The sequence below is a fragment of the Helicoverpa zea genome, chromosome 12 (assembly GCF_022581195.2).
Source record: "Helicoverpa zea isolate HzStark_Cry1AcR chromosome 12, ilHelZeax1.1, whole genome shotgun sequence".
NCBI lineage: Eukaryota > Metazoa > Arthropoda > Insecta > Lepidoptera > Noctuidae > Helicoverpa > Helicoverpa zea.
In genome coordinates, this window is record NC_061463.1 from 2765660 (window position 1) to 2790620 (window position 24961).

Genomic DNA, 24961 nt, shown 5'->3' on the forward strand with positions numbered 1-24961 from the left:
TACAAACTTATTCAGAAATTAAACAACATAGGAGTTACAGATAAAGCCCTAGAAATGTTAACATCTTATTTACAAAATAGGCAACAAGTAGTTAAAATAGATAAATTCACTAGTTCTATAAAAAACGTACCATTCGGCTGTCCTCAAGGCTCAATTTTAAGTCCGTTACTCTTCTTAATCTATATAAATAATATTAATAAAATAGGGCTAACGGGTCACCTAACTTTATACGCGGACGATACATGCCTCTTCTATTTCGATAAATCTATCCATACTATCATAGCAAATGCTCAAAAAGATCTTGATATACTTGATGAGTGGCTTAAATATAATCTACTTACAATAAATACATCCAAAACAACATACATGATTTTCACCGCAAAAAAACAAACCAATACCAGACTTTCCACCTTTTACTATAAACAATGACATAATAAAAAGTTCAAGCCACGAAAAATATCTCGGTCTGAGGGTAGACGATAAACTCACATGGAAATTACACATCGAACATGTAAAATCAAAATTAGCTTCATTACTCGCATCATTACGCAAAGTCTCAAATTGTCTTCTTCTTTCTCCTGCCCTGTTCCCAAATATTACTTGGGGTCGGCGCAATATGTCATTTTCTTCCATTTTCCCCTATCACTCGTCATACTGACACTCACTCCCTTCCTATTCATATCATCTTTCAGGCAATCCATCCATCTTCCAATCATTCCAAGAAAAATACGTACTATTATTTATAATTCATTAATTAAATCACACTTCGAATACCTTATTGAAATATGGGGATCCGCCGCAAAAACTATACTAACACCTTTACAACGAACCCAGAACAAAATTATTAAAACATTATACCGTTATCACTACCTTACTCCAACTAAAACACTATTCGAAAAAACCAAATTATTAGATCTGAAACAACTATACACACACGGTACCTGCATTCTAATAAAAAAAAATATCACAAACAGCGTACAATCAAACTTAAAACTGCAAAAAAAAAAACAATATCACATAACTTAAGAAACAGAAATAAATTACAACGCAGACAAGCTCGGACAAACTACGGTAAAAAAACCATACTATTTGAAGGTGCACAGATGTTTAACAGCTTACCAAATTACGTAAAAGATTGTGATAATTTAAAATAAATAAATAAATTTATTAAAATAAATAAATTTAAAACGAATTTAAAATAAAACTGAGAAACTACGTTCACGAAATGTAACCATACCACATACTTATTACCTAAATGTTAGCAATTATAAACTTTCATTTATATTATTTGTTTTGTATAACTTCACCAACAAGAAGGCAGAATGAATCAATTTAGATATAAGAATACTCTGTATCTCATTTTAAGTGAACCTTTGTATTGTTCTTATGAGAATAAAAGTCTTTAAACCGATATAGCGCGTAAACGCTAGGTTTTGCTATATGCGACAAAGTCTGCTTGTGTGAAAGTGGCGTTACCTCCATTTTTCTCAAGGAGATTTTATTGTGCATGTTTTCGATGTTGGTGAACTGATTTTATAGCGATTCTATATTCAAATATACTGTATACTTCAAAGCGGTTTTAAATATGTATGTGTATCCTTATATGCGGCTTTCTATGCGGCTTTAAAAGAGCGTATATTTTCCGATACAAAGATAAAATAAAATACATTAAAGTAAACTCTTACCGGAATAAAAAATATCCTTACTTCAGTAAATATTAATATATCGAATTCTTATTATTTAAATCGAAGATTTTATTCGCATTTCGTGTGAAAGATACAAATAATCTTGTACGCCTGTTGGATATAAATATATTCCGTAGAAAAATGATATACCTAGCACAATGTAGCTCAAAAATAATATTAAGATTCACGTCGCGTACGAGTTCATATAAATAATTTTTACTCTACTGGCACAATGGTTTGTTGGTTTGGTTTCAATGTTTATGATCTTTCCTATAACTGAAAAATCCCGGATTCCCGTAAAACAACTAATGACATTGAACTAATCTCTCGTATTTTTAATTACCAGTTAGATATTTCCATACATTATTCTTAGGTCATCATCATCATCCTTTATTTGGGGTCGGCGCAGCATGCTTTCTCCTCCATACTCTTCTATTGTCGGCATCTCATAATTAACATTCTTTCTTACCATATCGACTTTTACAAAATCCATTCATCGTTTCTCTGGTCGTCCTCTTCCACTATATTCTTTACTAGCCATTTTCCCGCGGTTTCACCCGTGTCCCGTAGGAGTTACTGCCCGCACCGGGATAAAATATAGCCTATATTACTCGCAAATAATATAGCTTTCTAATGGTGAAAGAATATTTAAAATCGGTTCAGTAGTTTTTGAGTTTATCCGTTACAACCAAACAAACAAAGTTTTCCTCTTTATAATATTAGTATAGATAGATAAACTCCTAAGTTTACCTGTTTTATATTATTTATAAAAAAAAAAAAATATAATAATCAATCGGGAATGAATCAGTCTGGATATATTCCCGGATTACTAGTACCACTGGCAATAAATCAGCTTTGTAAATCATAATCGGCTTTTTGCCACAAATTGACATTGGACAGTGGAATGCGATGGAAAATATTTAGGTTTATGTATTTAATTATGAAACTTGACCTGAAACACTAGAAGATTGAAGTGATGAAAAGTTCTATGTAGGTATTAATGCTTCACAAATCCGCCTGGCGGTCTCTGACGTGAGATTCTAACGACATGCAGGTAACCGACGGGAATTCTATGTACGTAATGTACATACAGTCGAGTCTCGTTAATTCGAAACTCGAGGGACTCTTAAAATATTACGAATTATCGAGTTTTTGAAATATGAAATGGTTCGAAATTTGTGAGAGAAAATAAACAAAACTTCGCATTATTAAGTGTTGATCAATTATTATGTGTTAACTGCTATTTTATAACACTGTCAAAAGTTTAAAGACACATTTGTGTGCATACATGTATTCATAATGTGAATTAATTAATCATTCGAAACAGCTTCGTCAAACTGCTTCAAAGCAGATTGCTGCTACTCAGACTGCTCTCTGACTCTGACTTACAATCTTTCCGCCTCTTCCTCTCTGCAACTCTGAATTCTCGAGTGTTGGACGACTAAGAATTCGAATTAACGCGTCCTTTTGTTATATAGCAATGCCTTTTTCGTTCGAATTACCAAGTGCAACAAAATGTATTGATTTAGTTCGAAATATAAAGAGATTTTGTAGGGAACTCGTGATAACTTTGAATTAACGAGAGGTTCGAAATATCGCAGGCTTGAATTAACAAGAGTCGACTTACAAATAAAAATGCTATATTTTTTACACAAAGTGAATACTTTTTAGGTGCAGTATTTATGAATTAGCACCTAGTAAGAAATAGTAATTTAAATACACTTAATTTTGTTACATTGAAAACAGCCAACACAATAAATGATTGATATGATTTGAGTTCATTTTACCGACTGATTGGTTCATAGAGGACATTATTGACTACATGGTTTATGAATGAAATCCAGTCCGTTTATCCCTCTGTATTGTGGTTTTCGTTAACATCAAATTGTTTGTTTGCATAGTTCTAAAATATTTCAGTTTCGTGTATCAGGTATTTGTGGGTTGACCTTCATATTGATCGTATTTGCGGCTTCAAAATGAATATTTTAGTATTGTGAATTTCATGAGCAACATTCCATTTATAGACCTTATCTGAAATGTTTTTGTCAAAGATCGGCAAATGAAATAAAACAGAACACGCTTTACAAACCAAAAATTACAAACTCATAAAGTGCATGAAAATAAATTTTGTAATAATAAATCACAGGCAATAAAAATAGGAAGTTATTTTGGAGATTCCAAATGCTTACGTAATTCTCAAACAAAAGCATAACCGACAATAAATTAAATATTCTATTAAAGAAAAACAATTCAGAACAAAAACTCAACAAATTGCCGAGGAAAAACATTAACCGATTGTGGCTACAATTTAAAATTCCAAATTACCGTTTATGTAACAAACTTTTCGCGATAAATTTTATCTGAGTACGAACAATGTATTGGTGTGTTTCATAAATTAAATACCTAATTATTTTGAGTTAATATTACATCATTATTCATGCTCAATCCTTCTCCGTGTAAGAGGAGGCCTGTGACCAGCAGTGGGAGGATAAAAAGGCTGTAACAGTAATATTATATCATTAAAATGATTTTATTATCAATTTACATTTCAGTCCAGCAAAAATATAACGATGACTTACAATTACATGAAGAAAGAGTTTATTTGAATTAATACTAAAATTGACTTTTAGTTCCACGTTTCATCTTCAATGTTAAGGATTATTTTTTTTTTATTCTAAATATCCTTATCGGATAGCTAATTCCTGGCTTTTCATCCAATAAGGAAATAGGGTAACTTTTTCTAACAACTTAAGAAATTACGCAATTTTTGCGTAGTCACCATAAAAATTAAGGAAATATAAAAGACGTTAAAACCTCTAATATTTTATCTTTTTATAGGTACCTAGTTTATTGTTAAACAAAACGATTTTAGTTTACAAAAGATAATATTCGCCTCCGTCCGTATGACGTGGGCGCTTTCATACATAACATGTAGGTGTGTTCTTAGAATTAAACTCATAATTTTATCATTTTAATAAATACGTATTTAATATTCCCTTGAACATAAAGCTTCATTAAGTAAACTTTGCATATTGCATTCTATAAAAAGCGGTTCGGTAAATAGAACATCTATACTAATATTATAAAGAGGAAAACTTTGTTTGTTCGTTTGTTTGGTTGTAATGGATAAACTCAAAAACTACTGGACCGATTTTAAATATTTTTTCACCATTAGAAAGCTATATTGTCTGTGAGTAACATAGGCTATATTTTATCCCAGTGCGGGCAGTAGCTCCTACGGGACGCGGGTGAAACCACGGGAAAACGGCGCGTGTTTAATATAGAAACCAAAGGAAAAAGAAAATACCCAGGAGATTTGTACCGAGTGGCTATTTTTATTCAAAGTTTAAAATGCTATTTCGATCTACAACTTTTAATCATCTTTCCATTTATATACAAATCAGAGAAATCCTTTGACAGTGAAAGCGTATAAGTAGTTTATTTGCTTGTAAAAAAGATTTATAAAATTCCGTGGCGACAAAGACGACGGTTGGTTTTACACCAACCGTAGTCTTTGTCGCGGCACGGTTACATTTCTAGTCTAAAACTAGAAATGAAATGAAATTCACTGTAAGTCTGTAGTCGTTACAATTGTTTAATCCTTTAAAATAAAATGGAATTTATATAATACTAGTTTCCGCCCGCAGTTTCACTCGCGTCCTGAGATAAATGCTTCCCGTAGCCAGATGGTGACCAAAACTGTCCTTTATTCTTTTCCTGGGTCTAAGCTACCTCCCATTTAATTAAATTTTCAGCTTAAGCGGATCAGCCATTCTTAAGTTATAAATAGTGTAACTAACACGACTTTCTCTTATACAATAAATAAATACATTCTAAGCTGCAGTTCCTCTACGTATAATATCTTATAGAGTAGATTTTTCAAGAGGTCATAAAGTCAATTAGTGTTTTCCATAAAAATACTTGAATTTTATTACATGCAACGTTGATATTTATATTCTTCCCTTCTAGTCGGTATTTTTCATAAAATATGAGTTAAGTGGAAATCTTGACGCCTCGCGCTGCTTTAATATAGCCGTAAAAGTGTATGAAACTTTGCTTTGAAACATACCCTTCATAACTTAAATTATTACAGGAACATGCGAGACAGAAATGTTAAGCGTAAATAATATTACACAATGTAAGCATTCTACATTCTACTAACTCTTAATTTAAATAAAGAACGAACTTATAATAATCCTATATACAAAAAAGCCGACCCCAACATAGTTGGAAAAAGGCTCAGAAGATGAAGACGATGACGATAAAAAAAAAAGAAAAACCTATACAGAGTGACTGTTTTGTCTCTGACGTTTCTGAAATCGACTAAACCATCTGGGACGAAAACCTGAAATATATATTGGACAGTTCACAAGCTTATTCACTCAGAATTCGAGTAAAACCATCAGACACTTCTTGTAGATTTTTTAATACAATTTCTGCAGAAATAATCTCCAATATAAACCTAATACTAAGCCACTTTGTATCTACCCAATTGAAAACTTCAATAATAAGTAAAACCCAAGCTCGACTTTAAAATAAGCAAGTTTATCTCTAAATCCCACTACAGACATCATTACAATATTCATTTGTATCTGTCTGCATACGGCTACCAGTGTTTTCTAAAATCTAAGGGTGCTTCTACACGGTGCATGTAGCTGGAGCAAGTTAACATGCGCAAGTGACAGAGCATGAGGGTAGGTAGCTTGCTTTGGTCGACTACCTCGTTGGTCTAGTGGTCGCAAGCGCGACTGCTATGACTGAGGTGTCGGGTTCGATTCCCGGATCGGGCCGAAATCGCTATGTGATTTTATATACTTTCACAAAGCAGCCTGTAGTCTGGAAGTTGGTGATTGATACACCCGTGCATCGGAGAGCACGTTAATGTCGGTCCTGCGAGTGATCTCTCTCCGGTCGTGTCGGTTTGCAAGCCCAACATCACAGGGTTATGAAAGTAAAGGAATAGTGTATGCACAAATGTTTGTGCACTATATTATGCCCCGCGCAGCTCGCTGATCTCCTTAATGATAACAGCCACCGTGGCCGAAATCGGTCTTGGACGTATTATTGTATGCGCGAGTCGCTGGACCTTTTTTTTTTTTTTTTTTTTTTTTTTATCGACGTAAAATCATCAAATGACCCCTCCCGCTGTGGGTTAGCAGCGGTGAGGGAGTGTCAGACTCTTACTGACTAAAATCGTCGTGTTCCGTCATAGGCCTTTTATGTACCAGGGCCGCGGTATCTCTTTCGAACAACCCGCAGCCCCGGCAGGCCTTGGCCCTGCTGGGCCCCGCTGGGGTTGCTGACATCTCTTTGAGGAGCGCGTGGAACAACGCGCGCCGTCGACACGGGTCTGTCGTCTAGAAAGACAGAGGGACGATGAGCCACCCGAACTCACCGCCCACAGACCCACGCCTACGGTGGCCGGGAGTCATCTCGCGACACCCGGCGCCCATGGTGTCTACCTGGTCCAGCGCGGCGGCCGGGATGAGAGGTGCGAACTCTCTGGCGTTCCGCCTCCTCCTTCTCGAGCATGACCGCTTCGCAGAAGGAGGCGACGGCATCCCATTCCCTCTCGCCCCGGACCATGGCCTGAACCAGGGCCGGACGCGAGAGGTCGCCGCCGCCCAAAGCCTCAACGAGGACCCGGCGGTGCCCCTCCCATGCGGGGCACACCTGGACTGTGTGGTCCACCGTGTCCTCGGGGCGAGTCGCTGGACCTCACGTTTTTAAAATGCATGTAACTTGCGCAAGTGACTCAATATGCGCAAGCTACTTGCACCGCGTAGACGCACCCTCACTTCATTTTGCTGGCTCACTGCCAACGTCCAGTGGCAAGAGTGTTGACTTTCAACTTATGTCGAGAGCACTGACCTGCTTATGTTGTTTAGAAATTTTCTTGCATTTTTCTATTAACTGGTTTATTAGATGGGAAAGTTTATTTTTTAAGCTAAAGTTATGAAGTTGTTAGTGTTGTAGTGTTTTTGAAGATAAAACTAATAACGTCGTGTAGCTAAAGTGAATGGTAAATATACCTAATTTTTGAATTTTTGAGAGACATTTATGCGATAAATATCAACAAACGAAATTTAAACTGAAATAGCTACTTCTACTCCAATTTAAAAAAATGATATTTCACAGCTATCCCTTCAATAATAATGAACAAAACTTTAAAGTTATCAGTTCATCAGTGACATTACAATATATCACAAATATAGGTCACAAATATACTAATATCCCTTACGGAATAAACTAAACATATTTTTTAAACGGAATTTGTTGACAACTAACCCTAGAATGACAACGGTCACTTGATAGCCATTTATCACGCGAACATCCAACTAAGAGACTATAAACTTTTCTTATTAAAACTGAAATTCTATTCATTTCAGTGTTAAGTTTTTATTTCACTTTCGTTTTTTAATAAGAATTCCTTTATCTCTTTATGTAGGTTAAAATAGTGGTGATAAGGTCACAAGAGTAAAACTGTACGTCCCGGCCGTCATTAAACGTCTTTGGCAGTTGTTACGGGTAGACAGAAGCTGGTCGCTTTTCTTTGGTAAACATTGGGATACCTAGTTAATTTGAGTGGCAAAAAGGGGTCGTTTTTTGACTTCAATATAAGTTGAGAAATGTGTATTGTATGTCCTATGTAAACTCTCATCTACCAACACGAAATTTTTTCTTCACCATTTTTGCAAAAGTTTTAAACTCAAATGTTGCCACGTTCTGGCTACTCCTATCTCTCAAAATGGCCACGATCAGTATGCTGCACACACTTTAAGCCCTCTACTGGATATTATGCGCCCGTGCACTGAGGATTAAGATTCAAATATATACGCAAACTTCGCGCTAACCAACTTTAAGCTCATGATATATGTAAAGTTTTAGAATAATCTAAGATGCATCAAACACATAGTATATCAGTTTTAAGCATGGAGAACAAAATGACTAGCGGAGATGTCATTACGAAAAAACGCCTAAGAAAGTAGCGCGCGCAAATACGGGTGAGCGGAGGACGAGGAACGTTACTGTTTTCGCCCTTATACGCCTTCTTTGGACCCGACCATTTTTTTGTTCTATCTAAATTCGTTGACATATGTCTTAAAGAACCCGAAAGCCTCGTACTTAAGTGATCATTTTGGTCGTAGGAATTTGATCTACAAGGCGCCTGACCTACCTGCATTATGGCATCTCCGCTCATTCCTTACTCTGTGTCTAAGACATCAAACACATACTATCAAGTTCTAGGCTATTTCAGTATCGAATCTATATTCTATGAGCAATATAAGTTGAGGGTATCTTTGAATTTTATTAAAAACTTTACGATGTTTTTCATGTCTGTTGTATATGTAACAGTTTGTCTTTTGTTTTAATTTTTTAGAATGTGACTTTTACGATGAGTCGTCTAGTCGTGGGGGTTAAAGAACTCTCTTTTTACACGACTGTCAAGAAGGGTAATTTTTTTATTAATTTAGTTTCTTTGCCGTCGCTTGTTTGTTTTTAGTGCTGTGGTAGCTAGCTATATGAATATTTGACATTGAATCTAAGCTTGGCATGTTTTAAAACACAAATATATGAAAGTTAACGTTCGGAAAATTCTATTTGGAAAAGTCTTTAATAAAATCTCGTATTCGTATAAGAGATTGATACTTATTACATTACTTATTATAACAGTCAGACAGCCTTGTAATCTTTTTTTAATCTTCCAAATATATATGTTATTTATTATTGTTCAGTTGTTTACCGACCTCTATAAAAATAGTCGTACAATTATTCCAAAATAATTCAGAATAATAAAGTAAAAAGCTTAGTATTTATTTAAATATATTCGAGGAATTTCAGCTTACCACATGTATCCTAATTTACATAGCTTACGAAAAGATATTATAATAACGTGAGTATTTATCTGTTTATCCAAGTAAATATTATTGTGAAACATTAGTATTTTTTCAGCGTACCTAAGTAAACATTTTTGCGATTTGCATTTGTTATTTTTTGGGTAAACTTACCTTGTAAAAGTAATAGAAGCGAGTATGAAAGTAATGTTCTGTGCTCAAAATATTTTAATAAGGTACCTACTGTAGTGGAGGATGATAAAATGAGATAAAACATGTGTTTATAAAACTGCATCTTATTTACATCTAAGTAGTAATAATTTTTAATCGAATTGTAACATCTATATCGACAAACTTTTACCACGATATTATTATTTTCCGAACAAGTTTTTCTTTGATTCCATTTTCTCCTAGAAAACTGGTTGACCTATGACTTATAAATACAGCCAGAGCTTCACCCAGGCCTAATTCTTTTATTTCCTATCATGGCACGCCCGATACAAGTCTCCGAGCAGTCCATTATACGTATAACAAAACTAACTGTTTTCCCCCGGTTTTACTCGCGTCCCCTTTGAACTACCTACTGCTCGTACCCGAATCAATATAGCTTATGTCACTCGGAGATAATACAGCTTTCTAATGGTGAAATAATTTTTAAAATCGATTCAGTTTCGGAGCCATTATCTTGAAATCATCATACCATATCAACAAACATACAAAAAAAAATCCTTTTTACTGAAGAAGTATGACGGAAAATCTTCTACAAATAATAACTTTTATTATATTTACTTGTGTTTCACACATTCTTTTAGCAAACGTTAAATAGAGCCCAAACAAATAGAGGGTTATAGACAGCTTATACGATACCAGCCCTTGCTCGCTTTTTCACCAGCTTCCTGAAAAAGTACCTACTCCTCACACCATGATTAACCTATAGACTTACAAAGTGACTTCTAGAGTAAATATTTAAATTCAATATAAAACTAAGAAATATTTCATATAAGACCCTGAAAGCTGCCTCATTAAAATCAGTACTAAAATAGCTCAAATCAAATACGCGAACTCATCAATCGCGTCAACCGTTTTAGTGTGATTGTGTGCGTTTATTACACTTTTTAAATGTAGGTACGAAGGTAAATGACTACTACGTCTTGTTTCCGCTCATTTTATCAGCAACAACTTGTCATTTGATAAGAACAATTGACTTATAAAAGTCAGTATAACGTCATTTCTGTGATTTTGTTCCGTGTAAGTACTGCGTTCGTTCGTGTTGACAGCAAATGGGAATATAATGTCCTGATCGCTTAGGATCGTGGGTAGTCTGAAGCCGTATGGGGTTTGAATGAAGAGTATGTTGTTAAAGGTAGTTATTAAATGTCAATTTACATTGGAAAGGGTAAAGTTATAATGATCGTGTTATTTTTGAGTATCAGTTAACCTTGCCTACTAGATAATCAAAATAATATATTACTGTAATAGGTTCAAAAAAAAGTTTTATTTTAACGCCGTTACAATTAAAAAGAATATTATACGTTTTATCGCTACGTGCAGTGTTTGTGACACCGTAACTCTTAAACAGATGAAAGTAAGGTACTAATTTTATAGCGGAATGCTCAAAAAAGCAAGTTACGAAGATAACAATTCTGACATCTTTATACAGCTCTAATTAGCTTGTACCTACATTTATAGATAGATAGATATACTTTATTAGGTACACCAATTTTACATTTTTGATCTTAATCTAGTTAAGGTAGGTGACATAATGGGCGGTCTTATCGCTAAGAGCGATCTCTTTATATTTATCTTATTCTTCACGCTTCACGAATAACAAAAATAGATTAAATGCCAAAAACTCCTTAACATCAGTACTTCACGTGGGTGGTGTCGAAACGTACGGCGCGTAGGTGCTTACAGGTTTTGCGCATCACCTAACATCGCCCTTTGTCTTCTCGTCCTATTCAAATACAGAGTAAAAGTTAGAAATAGATGTGTCTGTAATGAATTCGTTTGGATAAAAATAAGGATATTAATTTGTAGTCACTTATGGCGAACAATACATTCGCATCGCTTATGTGTCGTGTATTCGATTAATTAAATTATTTGAAAGGAATTCCATACAGAAAAAGTTCTTGGATCTGCTAAATAATCGTGAGTACATTCAGTGTTTGTATTCAAACCTTTAAAATAACTATACCTTTCAACCAATAACTTTACGCAAGATTTAGTCTTGACATTCTTTAATGTAACTTATTTATAAGCCAAACTTTCGGAATCCGTTACAATCCTGACTATATCAATAGTATCTAATATCAATTATTATTAATTAATTAGCAGAACTAAAGCCATAAGATATTATCCGACGATTACATTGATAAACAAGTAGATACCTATAATTAATTAGCAGTGTCAACAAAATAAGTAGGATTTTACTATAATCTCTTTTACTACGTAAGTAATTCGGCACACGCATTCATACTTGGAAAGGCAGATTCATTTTAATAATCTTATATTTTAAATCCTTTACGAAAAGTTTATTTTTCCTCTGCTACATTCGTGACATTCCCAATAAATATAAGATATATTTATTTTAAATCCTTAAAGGTAATATTAAAATTTCCTCTGCTACATTCGTGACATTCCCTAGAAATCTGAGAGACATCAACTGGCTTTTTCCATTTAAAATAACTCTCGATTCAAAATGCAGAACCATCAAGCCTGTTAAGTTTTACATTGAAACTGCAATGATAACTTCAACTCAAGCGATCTTACCACAAGCTGTAAAATTACCCAACAACAACAAGCACTTAGAAAGTCGTAAAACAATTATGAAAGCCTAATCCCCCAAGTTTGGGGACTGTCGTTACCCTTATGGCTGATACATTTGTCTTGGCAAACTAAATGTTCTAATGGATTTAGAACATTAAGGCGGATCACACACTATTACGCTTGGGTAAGCAGGGATTTTTTTTAGATTGGCAGTGAGCACTCTCTTTTAGTACCCGACTAAGCAAGTCAGGGCAATATTGTGTTTTCTAATTTTGCATGTTATTGCAACGACTAAACAGCCGTTCCCCGCATTCTATTCCTGTGTTGTTTTGCTTACTAGAGGTAGGAATTGGATATTACTTGTATGGAGCTAATGTCAAAATTAATTCTATCTCTAGCAGGCAAATCAGCACATAGATATAATATTGGTAACGCCCGTACGGCGGCTCTATCAGATTTTGTACTTCTTTTTTGAATGAATAAAAAACGTAACCCTTTTTAACAGACGGGAAAAACCAGTGGACAGAACACGGTTTCACTCGCGTTCCTTATGCTACGACTCTCAAAAATAACGTCGTATTTCATTGCTACAATACTACAATACTTACCAAAATCAGTTTCAAAAATTAATCTCTAAAATGTCCCGAACTATACTTCTTCACAATAATATTATGTACATTAAGTTGATAACAGATTTTCACAGGCGCCGAATTTCCTCGCACACAGTGTGAGATCCCTGTAATGGATTCAGAACATTAACTGTTAAGCCAAACGGTATTACTGGCCGTATTGGAGGTAATGGCAGGTACTTATGGGATTAGGCTTAAGTAAATGGAATACGATTGGTTATGTCGGCCAAGTATTACAGGAATAAGGTGTTGTATTGTGGTATTTTTATTGGTTTGGAAGATCTGTCGATCATAAGGCAAAACAACGAATAACGTGAATGGGTGACCATCTTATTGTAACGAGTTCTTCTGTGTTTCGGATGGCCCGACGATAAACTGTAGGTCCCGGCTCTCATTTCGCAGTCGTTACGGATAGTCAGAAGGCAGTTAGTCTGGTAACCAGTCTTACCTAGAGATATTGGATTGCCCCGGTAACTGGGTTGAAAAGGTCTGATAGGTAGTAAAACAACACTTGTAAAACACTAGTACTCAGCTGCATCCGTTTAGAGTGGAAGCTGAACCCACCATAGTTAGGAAAAGGTTAGCCAGATGATGAATTATCGTTTGGTAATTAAATAGAATCGTTATGGAACCCGAGGGACTCTTATGTCATAGCATACATTTCAGTAGCCTAGTTCTCCTTTGCCAACAATGGATTATAAAGCTTCAACTTCTTTTTGTTTGCAAAGATGAGACTTTTCCAATGATTAATTATTTACACAGTAGGTATAAAGAGCAATACCAAAAATAACTTGCTACTTAAAAAAAATAATCATTGATTATTAATCAGCAGGCCATATTACAACATGTAACCCAAACCTTACAACCAGACGATACATAGGTAATCAAAAAGTGACAACAATCAATTATTTATATTGATTTCACAATAATTCATTCTATCAACGACCCGCTTATCGCCAAGCTTTGTAATTAAAATTGACATGAACATATTATTTTTCAGTACTTTTAACTTAATTAATAATTTCTCGTGGTCAGTAACTAAGTGCGTGTTGGCTATCCATTAGGTACAGTCAACTTCAGGTCAGTGGTAACAGTTTTATAGGAAAATCGTACTTATTACTATTGAGTTAAGGTGCATGATAGTTACCACTGATGTCCAGTCTACCGTACCTGTTGATGGAAAAATCCATAAAATGAATGTAGTTATCCATCAAATTGTGTTATAAGTAATGATAGGATAATGGCAGTAAAGTTTTTTTATTGTGACTTAATGGTATTTGTTATGTGGCAGTATTATGCATTATGCGGACCTAGTTAAATTGAGTGTTAAATTGATAGAACATAAAAAGCATTTTCAAACTATTATTAATTACCCCCAGGTAATTACCCTCAGGTAATTAATAATAGTCATGCAAAATACCTCATTAGTAGTAACAAACCACTAATTCATTCGTTTATATTTAATTAAGCCAAATAATTAGCTTAATAAGGATGATCGCTACAATTATATAAAACTATTCAGTTATCACTATATAGTATAAAACAAACTCGCGTTTTCTGTCCCTATATCCCTATGTATACTATCATATCATAGGGATACTATGTCCCTTTACGCTGTACGCTTAAATCTTCAAAACTACGCAACCGATTTTGATGCAGTTTTTAATAGATAGAATGATTAAGAGGAAGGTTTATATGTATAATAACACAGGTACATGAAATAGTGGGGAAATGCTGTTATCTCGTGCGAAGCCGGGTCGGGTCACTAGTGTTATTATAATTTATTGACTTAATGCTAAATACCAATTATTCCAGATCACCTCAACATCCTGTTACTAAGACAGAAATGTTACGTCAATGAAATCCCAAAGATTTTCGAAATTAAAATAACGAACAGTCTTTGTATTACATAACATGCTCTTTCATTAAGAATTCTATTTTCAAAGCAAGAATTTTCTTTTAACACAACCCTTTGGAAACCAATTCGAAAAACAAATGAAAGTCCGAATTCCAATCTTGTTAATATCGGCGTGTCCTTGCAAAAGGACGAATAATGAATTTCGCAAAGGATTGAGTCTACGTTAATTTGTGTCGTCATTAATTCAGTTTTAATGACCCTAGATGTTTTCGTGTCGTGATTACGATTTTAGGTTCGTACTCTGATTTTGCTGTGGTCTAAGTATAGAATATAAGCGGTATATTTTTGTCAAAATAACTTTTAAGAAGTCATAGGTAATTATAATATTTTTAATCGAATTGAGATATAGACTTTTGACGAATTAATGCCCAAAAATATCACTCCTATATACGAATGGCTCTATTCCTGTATTCGTGGCATTCAGTATACGTATATATTCAGTAGTAAAAATCATAAAAACTGCTAAAACAACATTCTCGCGAAAAAAATACAGGATGCCGTTTTTTACACATATTCCTAAGACATCATAAAACAAACACATACTGTGTATCGTAGATCAAAATAATAACATTCCACTTATAATAAAACGCAAAAACAATGACTGTTGTTTGCCATAGCGTGGCATTTTTATTTCATTGATGTTTATCTAAAACTAGGTACACACTGCAAACTCTTAGTCGGCCGATAGTTTGTTTGGGCTCATAAATCAGTGTGAAGATGAATGGTAGCACGCACATTACAAAGACCAGTTTGCCGATATGACCGACTAAAACTTTGATTGAAAACAAGATATGCATACTTAAAAAAAAGTCGGCCGATAGTCGACAATTGGGTCGACTATCGGCCGACTTTTAAGTGTTCAGTGTGAGGGTACTGTTAAACATAAAAAAGGTTGGACAATGAAATGCAATGTAAATATTTGAAAAACATAAAATAAATATCAGTTGTTTATTGGTCAAACACTGTTCCATATTTTACGCCCACTGAAAATATTTGTGCAACGTTTAAAATAAACATATTTTCATTTATTTTTATAGAATGTAACAGGCACTGTTATGAATAGATTATTACTATATGTCAATAGTGGAAGTTATTAATAAACCCGCTACTAATTTTAGCACCAATTTTCAAACAGAAAACTGAATGAATGATTTATTTAGTTTCAAATCACATTGTTACTCTCGGAATCACTATTAGTATTTCTTTTTAATTATACTTTTTTTTGCGTTTTGAAAAGACCCCATTGATTTTTTCTTTATTTTTAACTTTAGTACGTCTGAAAATAAACTCCAGTCCTTTACTTAAACCACCTAAAAAGGCCTTAAACAAAACACCTTTTAATTTTCATTTCATTCTCCAGAACACCTTAATTCTGAACAAACAATAAACAAACCATTAGGACGAATCTTCGTAATAGCCTTCAGAAATAATCCCATTTATTTTGTAATGCCTTACAAAATTGCAAATGTTATTATAGTTCGGCCATTCAGAGAATGCGTTCCTGACACGTCGCGATTGAACTGACGACGTAACTTTGCAATGGCGTTGCAGTTACGATAAAAATATTTTTGCTGGTTGTTTACCGTTTTAACAATTGAGGAGCATTAAAACAACATTATTATATCAATAATCAATGAATGTAGTTACGTCGTCAGTTCAATCGCGACGTGTCAGGAACGCATTCTCTGAATGGCCGAACTATACATAAACATACCTACATAACACGGTTTTAGTCTTAAGAAAATTACTTTTAAGTAAATATAGCAATGTCAAAGAGTTCAACTCAATAATTAAGTAGGAAGTTTGAAATTTCAACTTGTTTGACAGACAGGAAATTTTGTAACGTCACGGTATTAAAGCGCTTTCGCACTGGCGGATTTTCCGATCGGTTTTTCCGAGCTACACTACTCGGTTTGTACAAGAGCAAACAAATGACATATTTTTGCCGCTCGCAATAGGTATAGTTATCGGCACGAATCTTGAGCTCTGACCTTCACCTGTGCAGAAGTAATTTATTGGGTCCCTTTTGTGGTATGAAGTGAGGCACGGGGGCGGGCTAAAGCGGTGATTGGCCCGCAGTGCATCGCGTCATAGCCGTCACTCGGGATTGGTTCTTTGCTAATAAATCACTTCTGCGCAGATGTAGGTCAGAGCTCAAGATTCGTGCCGATAACTATATGTCACACTCTTTTGCTACGCGCGACAAAAATCCGCCAGTGCGTAAGCTATGTTTTATAATACTTTAGGAGTCATATTCTCATTAACGTTAGAACATACATTTATACACCTACTCACCTTTGTCAGAAGTATTCAGAACATTCCCACCTATCACGAAGTTTGTTCATTTCTAATTCTAAACGTGTCTTTAAAGTTACTGTTTCTGTGTAAAATGATACGCGTTGAAAATCTATATTGTGTCAACTGACTGTTTGATTTTGGTATAATTAAAGATTCAGGAAGTTTAGACTGTGAACGTAATTTGAGTTCACAAACAATGAATATTTACTTTGATATGAAAGTTTTGCTAAGAGTCGAATTTTACAAGAGTAAAATCCGGACTCTACCTACTTACAGATCACTTACAAACGTAATGTACCTATATAAAATATGTATATGTATAACGTCAATAATTATATTTTTGACATCATTAAAATATTGTGAAGATTTATAATGGATAAAATACCATTAAAAACAAAATTGTAAACATGCATAGTTTGATAGTTTTTAATTTTTACATTGGAAATATTTTTTAACTCAACTTAACTTAAAAATAAAGAAAAAGTTGCCATCCAATACGAAATTTAATCTTCCGCATTCTTCAACAGTAACAATAATAATCAATTTAGTCAAAAAATACTTTAATTTCAAAATTACCAGTAACAATGATCCAAACTAGCTTACATAACTTACCACACTCGATTAACAAAGTTAAATTTACACTAAACATAAGCCCATATGTTTTGATCAAACATAATAGGCTTAGGGGTATTTAGTACCCCGATCCAGTCATGTTGAACTGTTGTGTAAATCCCTATGTAAATACAAGAAGTTTTACAAGAGGATTAGTCGACAATTACAGGGTTATGACGCTAAGCGTGGCAAGTTTGGGGTATTATTGTCCCTTGTTGTAATTTTAGGGTTAATTGGGATATTAATGTACATTGATGTTATATTTTTTAAATTTGTAATGAAATATAGTGACAACCATAAAAATTGTAATAATTACTGATGTACAAAATAAATTCTTATTCGCATAACAAATGAATATTTTTCAACCAAAAATATAATTTAAGCTTATAAAAACATAAATCAGTACAGCTGTCCACTTAAAAATAAAACAGGTGATAGTTATGCAAAATAAAGTGCTGTTTGTGACACCTGAAATTAAGGACGGTAAAGTTTGTAAGCAAAATTTAAACAAACTGAAATAGTATTTTAGTGGCTGAAACATACGGTGCCGAAACGTATGACGTCATGTTATATGGCCCATCCACAATAAAGTTTGAGTTTATAGCCATCGTTTCAGTTGCCATGGCAACACCGACACATTATCTTGGAAACTGTCTAATCAGTCAAACGATATTAATCTTTACGTAGTTGTGAGAAAGTCTAAAATTAATTGCTGATGTGGCAAAGTTCAATTAGGCGTTATCTTTGAAGTGTTTCCTGAAAATACTGTGAGCGTCGTTTATATTTTAAGTTTAGTAGTAGTTTAAGCAACACTTATCTCTAATGATTTCAGCCTTAATATGAAACGTGTCTACGACCAAACTAGCAAAACCCAGTTTTGTACTGAGGCGAGCGTACAAAGATCCCGTTTTGCATAATCATTTCATAAAATGAACCTCGATATGTTATGTATCAAATACTATTAATTAACAAGTCCTTTCCTTGTCCACAGATGGATTGGGGAACATCTGAAGTTTTAAACAGAAAGATAATTCGCTAACATGCTGTCAGCCTATAACACCAGTCCCGACGATGTGGCGGGACTAGCCAGCCGATATGTTCCCGCGGCGATGTCACTCAACGGGACCACCTACCTAGGTGGAGGAGTTCTCATACTCACCAAAACCCTCACAGGAGAATCAGTCGAAGTCATAGACGAACCCAAAGCCAACAAAACCACAGATATCATCGATGTCAAAATAGTACAAGTTGCATTCTGCATTCTATACACCGTCATCTTCGTTCTAGGTGTGTTCGGAAACGTCCTAGTCTGCTATGTCGTGTTCAGGAACAGAGCAATGCAAACAGTCACCAACCTGTTCATCACGAACTTAGCCCTCTCAGATATATTGCTTTGTATTTTCGCTGTGCCTTTGACGCCTATGTACACGTTTCTAGGAAGATGGGTTTTCGGAAGACTCCTTTGTCATCTCATGCCGTACGCTCAAGGCACAAGTGTTTACATATCCACACTCACCTTAACGTCGATAGCCATAGACAGATTCTTTGTCATCATATACCCGTTTCATCCAAGGATGAAATTGAACACCTGTATACTTATTATAATATTCATATGGGTGTTTTCCCTAGTCGTAACTTGCCCGTATGGCCTCTTCATGGGAATACAAACGACAAACAATAGGACTTACTATTGCGAAGAAAGTTGGCCTTCGGATAAATCTAGAAAAATATTCGGAGTTTTCACAACTGTTTTGCAATTTCTAATACCGTTTTTAATAATAGCGATTTGTTATACATGTGTTAGTATAAGATTGAATGACCGAGCGAGGTCGAAACCCGGTGCTAAGAATACCAGGAGAGAAGAAGCGGACAGAGATAGGAAAAGACGTACAAATAGAATGCTCATATCCATGGTGGCTATATTTGGCATATCCTGGCTGCCTATAAACTTGATCAATATATTTAATGACTTCTACGCACAAATGACGGAGTGGAACTATTACTTTGTGTCATTCTTTCTCGCCCATTCAATGGCGATGGCGTCGACGTGTTACAATCCATTTCTATACGCATGGTTGAACGAAAACTTTAGGAAGGAGTTCAAACAAGTGCTTCCTTTTTTTGAGTCAACTGGTGGCGTGAGGAACAGTTACCATTCTGGACGCATGCCAACGCACAAAACTGACAAAATCTGTAACGGTAATGATACGATACAAGAAACTTTGTTGGCTTCGTCTTTCAACAGAGGGCCGTCGATAAAACAGCGAATCTTAGATGGCAATGGAAGAAAAGATAATGGGGTGGAAGTGGAAAATATAATTTTAGAAGATAAGACAATATCAGCAACTTTTCATACGAAAAGCGAAAACGTTAATTTGCAATTAATAGATGAGGAATCACAACTTAGTGAGCCGAGAGAGACCAAATCTCCTATATAATTTGTAAGTATGACACATACTATTTCATACCCATTATAGCATATGCGAAAACATTTAGATAAAAATCCAGAACATCATTTACACATGTTTCACATTTATGAGTGTCAGTATTGCCGAAACATTTAGCGATACACATTTCGAAATACATCTTATCTGTTACATCATAAAGACAGATGTTATAGAAAATATTCTTCGTATTTAACAAAAGAGTTCCGTGACATTCTTGTACAAGTTAAACGGAAGTTAAAATCTTCACGTAAACTAACTTTGCAAGTTCAATTTTCACCTCTTTCCCTTTTATTTGCGTAATTGAGAAAGTTTCTTGCTAGCGTCGCGGGAAGTTTCAATAAAACCAATTACAAAGGTGACTGCTTTCAACTCGCAATTTAAAGAAAAAGTTTGGACATAAAAACGGGGTGATAAAGGCGTGTTATTGGAAGTTTTGTGGAGTCTAGAATGTTTGATTTTGTGAACCGATACGTTTGCAGTCAGCGTGCTGGTAAACAACATCACCTGATTTGCACTTTTTGTTATATGAGCTTGTTTGCTAGTTAAATAAAGATAGTTCTTGAAATTACAACTTGAAAACAAATAAATTTTGATACTAAAATTTATTGGAAAAATACTAGGAACGACAGCTCAAAACAACATTATGACTTCAGGTACGTAAGTATTAAAAATATCAAATGAAAATAAAATCTTCAGACAAGATTCTGAAATAAAAGTTTCTGCAAAAACTGTAAAAATCTGACTGTAGGTAATTGCTGATTTATATATTTATCGCTGTATTTATTAAAAAAAATAATTGATTTTCTGGCACTATAATTACCACAAAACAAAGCCTCAAATCTAATAGTTCCATCACTAATAATTATGGTCTACATAAACAATTCAATTTGTCAACTATACACAACACCGGTTAACACGATACCAATTTACATCGGAATCCATCGGTATCCAAATTAGCATCGTTCCGTATAAATTATCGTGTCACTGGATATGAATTAAGTCATCGCAAATTTTACTGAAAACCACTATGATAACCGTTAAATTGAAATTGACGAGTAGACCTTTGCTAATAATTTCTGTCATAGTAACATCCGTATTGTTATATTTATAGTCTTGTATTCCATAGCATGGAGAACAAAATGACTAGCGGAGATGCCACATCGCAAAATCTTCTAAGGATCAGCGCTCCAAAATGCGGGTGTTCGGGGCACGAGACCTATGGAACCCATCCATTATTTTAAAAATAAAATCACCAATCAATCAAGACCCAATCTTTGACAGATTGTCTTTGATTTGACAAGGAACCTGAGCCTTATTACTTGCAATAACTGATCACGCCTACCGTACGTTACTTGGCCTACAAGAAGGCGCCTGACCTACCTTTCTTATGGCATCTCCGCTATCTTTTCTTCCTCCGTGATTCATAGCTTTTGTAATATCTATAGATATGTACTCGACTTTAGATTTATTAGCCATGTCTTCGGAATTTTTAAAACTCTTATTTTTATTGCCTTATGTGTTTTCTCAGATCTTGTTTACTTATTTAAGAATTTAGTATCGCATAAAATCGGATTTAATGCAAATTAATCTCTTTGTCAGTTTAAGAGTTTTCGATTTACAACTTAGCATTTTAAATCTTTCGTTAACATTAATGTCAAGAGTATTTTATTGGTTTTTAATAGACGAACCACATGCTTTGTTAGTTTCTTCCAAGAAGACTTTTTTCCAATGTATCGATCCTCAAGTCTAACAACCAGTCTTACGTAAGGGTATTGGGTTGCCCGTGTAACTGGGTTGAGGAGGTCGGATAGGCAGTAGCTCCTTGTAAGACACTGGTACTCTACTGCATCCAATTAGACTGGAAGCCGACCCCAAAATAGTTGGGAAAAGGCTAAGCAGGCAGATACCGATACTCAAAATATAATAAAAAATTTCGTAATTTGAGATCCCGTCTAGCTACTCCAGTTAATAAAATAAAAATCTATTACATGATTATTTTCTTTTCAAAATCAAATTAACAAGTCTTTATATACACTGAAAATTAAATTCCTATCTACCACGCAAAGACAAGAGGAGGCTTTAATTAAACTAACGATCCGTGATAATAATTTATGAGAAACGCGGCTCATATTTACATATGAACCGAGCCGAGCAAATTATGGCATTGTTTGCCCAGATTCAGTTAGTACAAGTTCAAATTGATTTCTCAACTTTCAGATGAACTTTTTAATCTGGTTTTTATGCGATATTTCCCTCTTTATTATTCCGTCAGCTGTTTTCGTTGTTATTTCTTTAATGGTTTTAGTCGTATTAGTGGGAATGGAGACTGCGTTTTTCTTCTGGCAGAGTTGGCCAGTTTTTGAGTAGCTTATCAGTAGGTATAGAGAACTCGGTCTTAAATCAAGTTTTTTAATACAAGTTTTTGCCAGAGGTTTCACTCGGGTTCATGGAAGCTACTCTACCAACCTAGATAAAAAGTGATCTATAGCCTTCTGTTATAAATGACTTATTTAATACTGAGATACATTTTCGAATCAGTAAAACAGTTCCCAAAATTAGCGCGTTCAAACGTTACTTTGGAAGAAAAAATAAATTAATGATTACATAATATATTATGTTTAAATTATGCATAGATAAAATTAAAAAAAAAAAAGTGATATTTAAATATTTATTTTAATGTTATAATTCTCTCTTGTTACAGAACCAATTTCGTGACAACGATTTTGAAACGAAGAATTCATGTTATGTAATATAGTATAAAGTAATGTTACAAGTGTTGATTGTGTGTTTTTTTACCATTTTTATGAAATATATTGTATAGATATTTAAATTGCTTTGCTTACTGTGATCAATGTGTTAAATAACGCTATTATAATAGACTTAGTTATTGTAAATATTTAATACCTACTGTAAAATAGTTTAACCTTTCATATTATTAATATAAGCTAGTTAAAACGAAGCGAGTATCCAAAATGGCCTACTATTAATATTATTTTCTATCTCAATGACAGTAAAACTGTCAGATTTATGTAAATAAGTAATTCTTTCTTTGATTGGTGTTTTTTGATTAGACTGTTGAGCCCAGTTTCAAACATCGCATTTTTTTGTTGTTGATTCCGTTGCTTACATTAAATTTTTAAGTTCATGTTTAAAGTGTGAAATAAATATTGTTATATATCTCATAATTTTTTCGCTGACTTAGGTATGTAATGACAGTATTCATGAAAAATGTAAGCATCAGAATTGTGACTTAAGCTTGATAAAAATTATTTTGAAAAATGTCGATGCTTGAAATTATGAGTTTATCGGGAAACACAAATCAAGAATCCGTAGTAATTATAATTATATCTCATATAAATGAAATTGTACAAACATTACTCTTAGTATTAAGTAGAGAGATTTGTAAATAGGATTTGCTGTAAAATCTAATTTTAACGGAGTATTTCGTAAATTGCTTGGTAGTTAATCGTAAACTAAATAAATCAATGTTTTAGTACTTAGTATACATGTTTACTGTTACATTGTGAGAATAAATGAGGGTTGGTTGTTTTGTAAATTGTCGTTTAATTTGTTCCTTTTGACTAAAGTGTGACGATGTTGTTCTTCCAAAAACAACCTGTAGTTAAGATCCTGAGAGTCCAACCTAAATTAAATACCTTGAATACCTTGCAGGTAATTGGAAAAGACTGATATTTTTTGACTCACAACACTAATTGTTTGGGAGCTTAAAACAATTGAGTAGGTTACGTTGTAGGTACCTCGAGTAAGTATAGATAAAACAGAGGTTTTTAATACCACAAACTGTTAACATCAATAAGATGTGAGAAAGTCATCATCTGCCTAGCCTTTTTCCCAAATATTGGATCCAATTAAACTGCAAAGCCACCCTAAGGCTTTGCAGTTTAATTGGATCCAGTACTTTACATGGAGCGAATGCTAATCTGACCTTCTGGCTTCCGAATGGCAGCCAGGATCCCCCATTTAACGTGCCTTGCAACATGAAATTAGATGTTCGAAAATATAACGGTAAATTAGAACTGTGCACTTAGCTAATTACAGAGCAAACATTTTGCTAACTACCTACATGCTTTCACAAAAATTATGGCAACCCGAGTATCTTGTCTCTAGAGCGCCACTGTTTTGAAGAAGAAATAAACAAAGATTTTTCGTCGAAATGAGTCACAAAAATGCTAATATTTTCAAGTTTTGAAATCATACTTTTTTTTATTATTTACTAGCTTCTGCCTAAAGGGTCTTTGCCTTTCCTAATAATGCATCATGCAAAGGTAATGGGAGAAAAAAATCTAAACATCAAGGGACATAGCTAGCCATATCATAACATGAAAGACGACACAGATAAATCAAGGACCAGATATTAAACGTTCAATTTCCAACAAATTTCAATATTACCGTTATTTGTCGCCATCTCAACCAGTTGCCAAGGTACTCGCTATTCAATAACTTACAATTTAATATTAAATCTAAATTAATGGCCGCTTCATACTTTCGATTGTCAACCACATTCCAAAGGATTAAACTGTCTGGAAAATGGAATTTCAATTACAATATATCTGTTTAATAAGTTTAGTTTGTGCTCAAGCTTAATCTCATTGAAGTGGATTCGTATTGCTTTCTCGAAGGAATAGGATGCAGTCTTTATTAATGAAAATATTTTCAAATTGAATCGAAGTATTGAGGTCGAATATTCTTGCTGTTATTAAGTCCTGGAGATCTTGGTATCAGGAATTGCTAAGCGATTATTGCAAGACTG

General features: G+C 34.3%; 1 protein-coding gene across 1 annotated transcript in view; it reads left to right on the plus strand.

Moving 5' to 3' along the window:
• LOC124635245 (prolactin-releasing peptide receptor-like) overlaps positions 1-23319 on the plus strand; it is an 85296-nt gene extending 61977 nt beyond the window's left edge. The window contains exons 3-4 of the mRNA XM_047171102.1: positions 18735-20184; positions 22892-23319. Of these exons, the coding sequence (XP_047027058.1) occupies positions 18784-20181 (1398 nt within the window). The 5' untranslated portion in view covers positions 18735-18783 and the 3' untranslated portion in view covers positions 20182-20184; positions 22892-23319. The remainder of the gene's footprint in view (positions 1-18734; positions 20185-22891) is intronic.
• The last annotated feature ends 1642 nt before the right edge of the window (positions 23320-24961 follow it).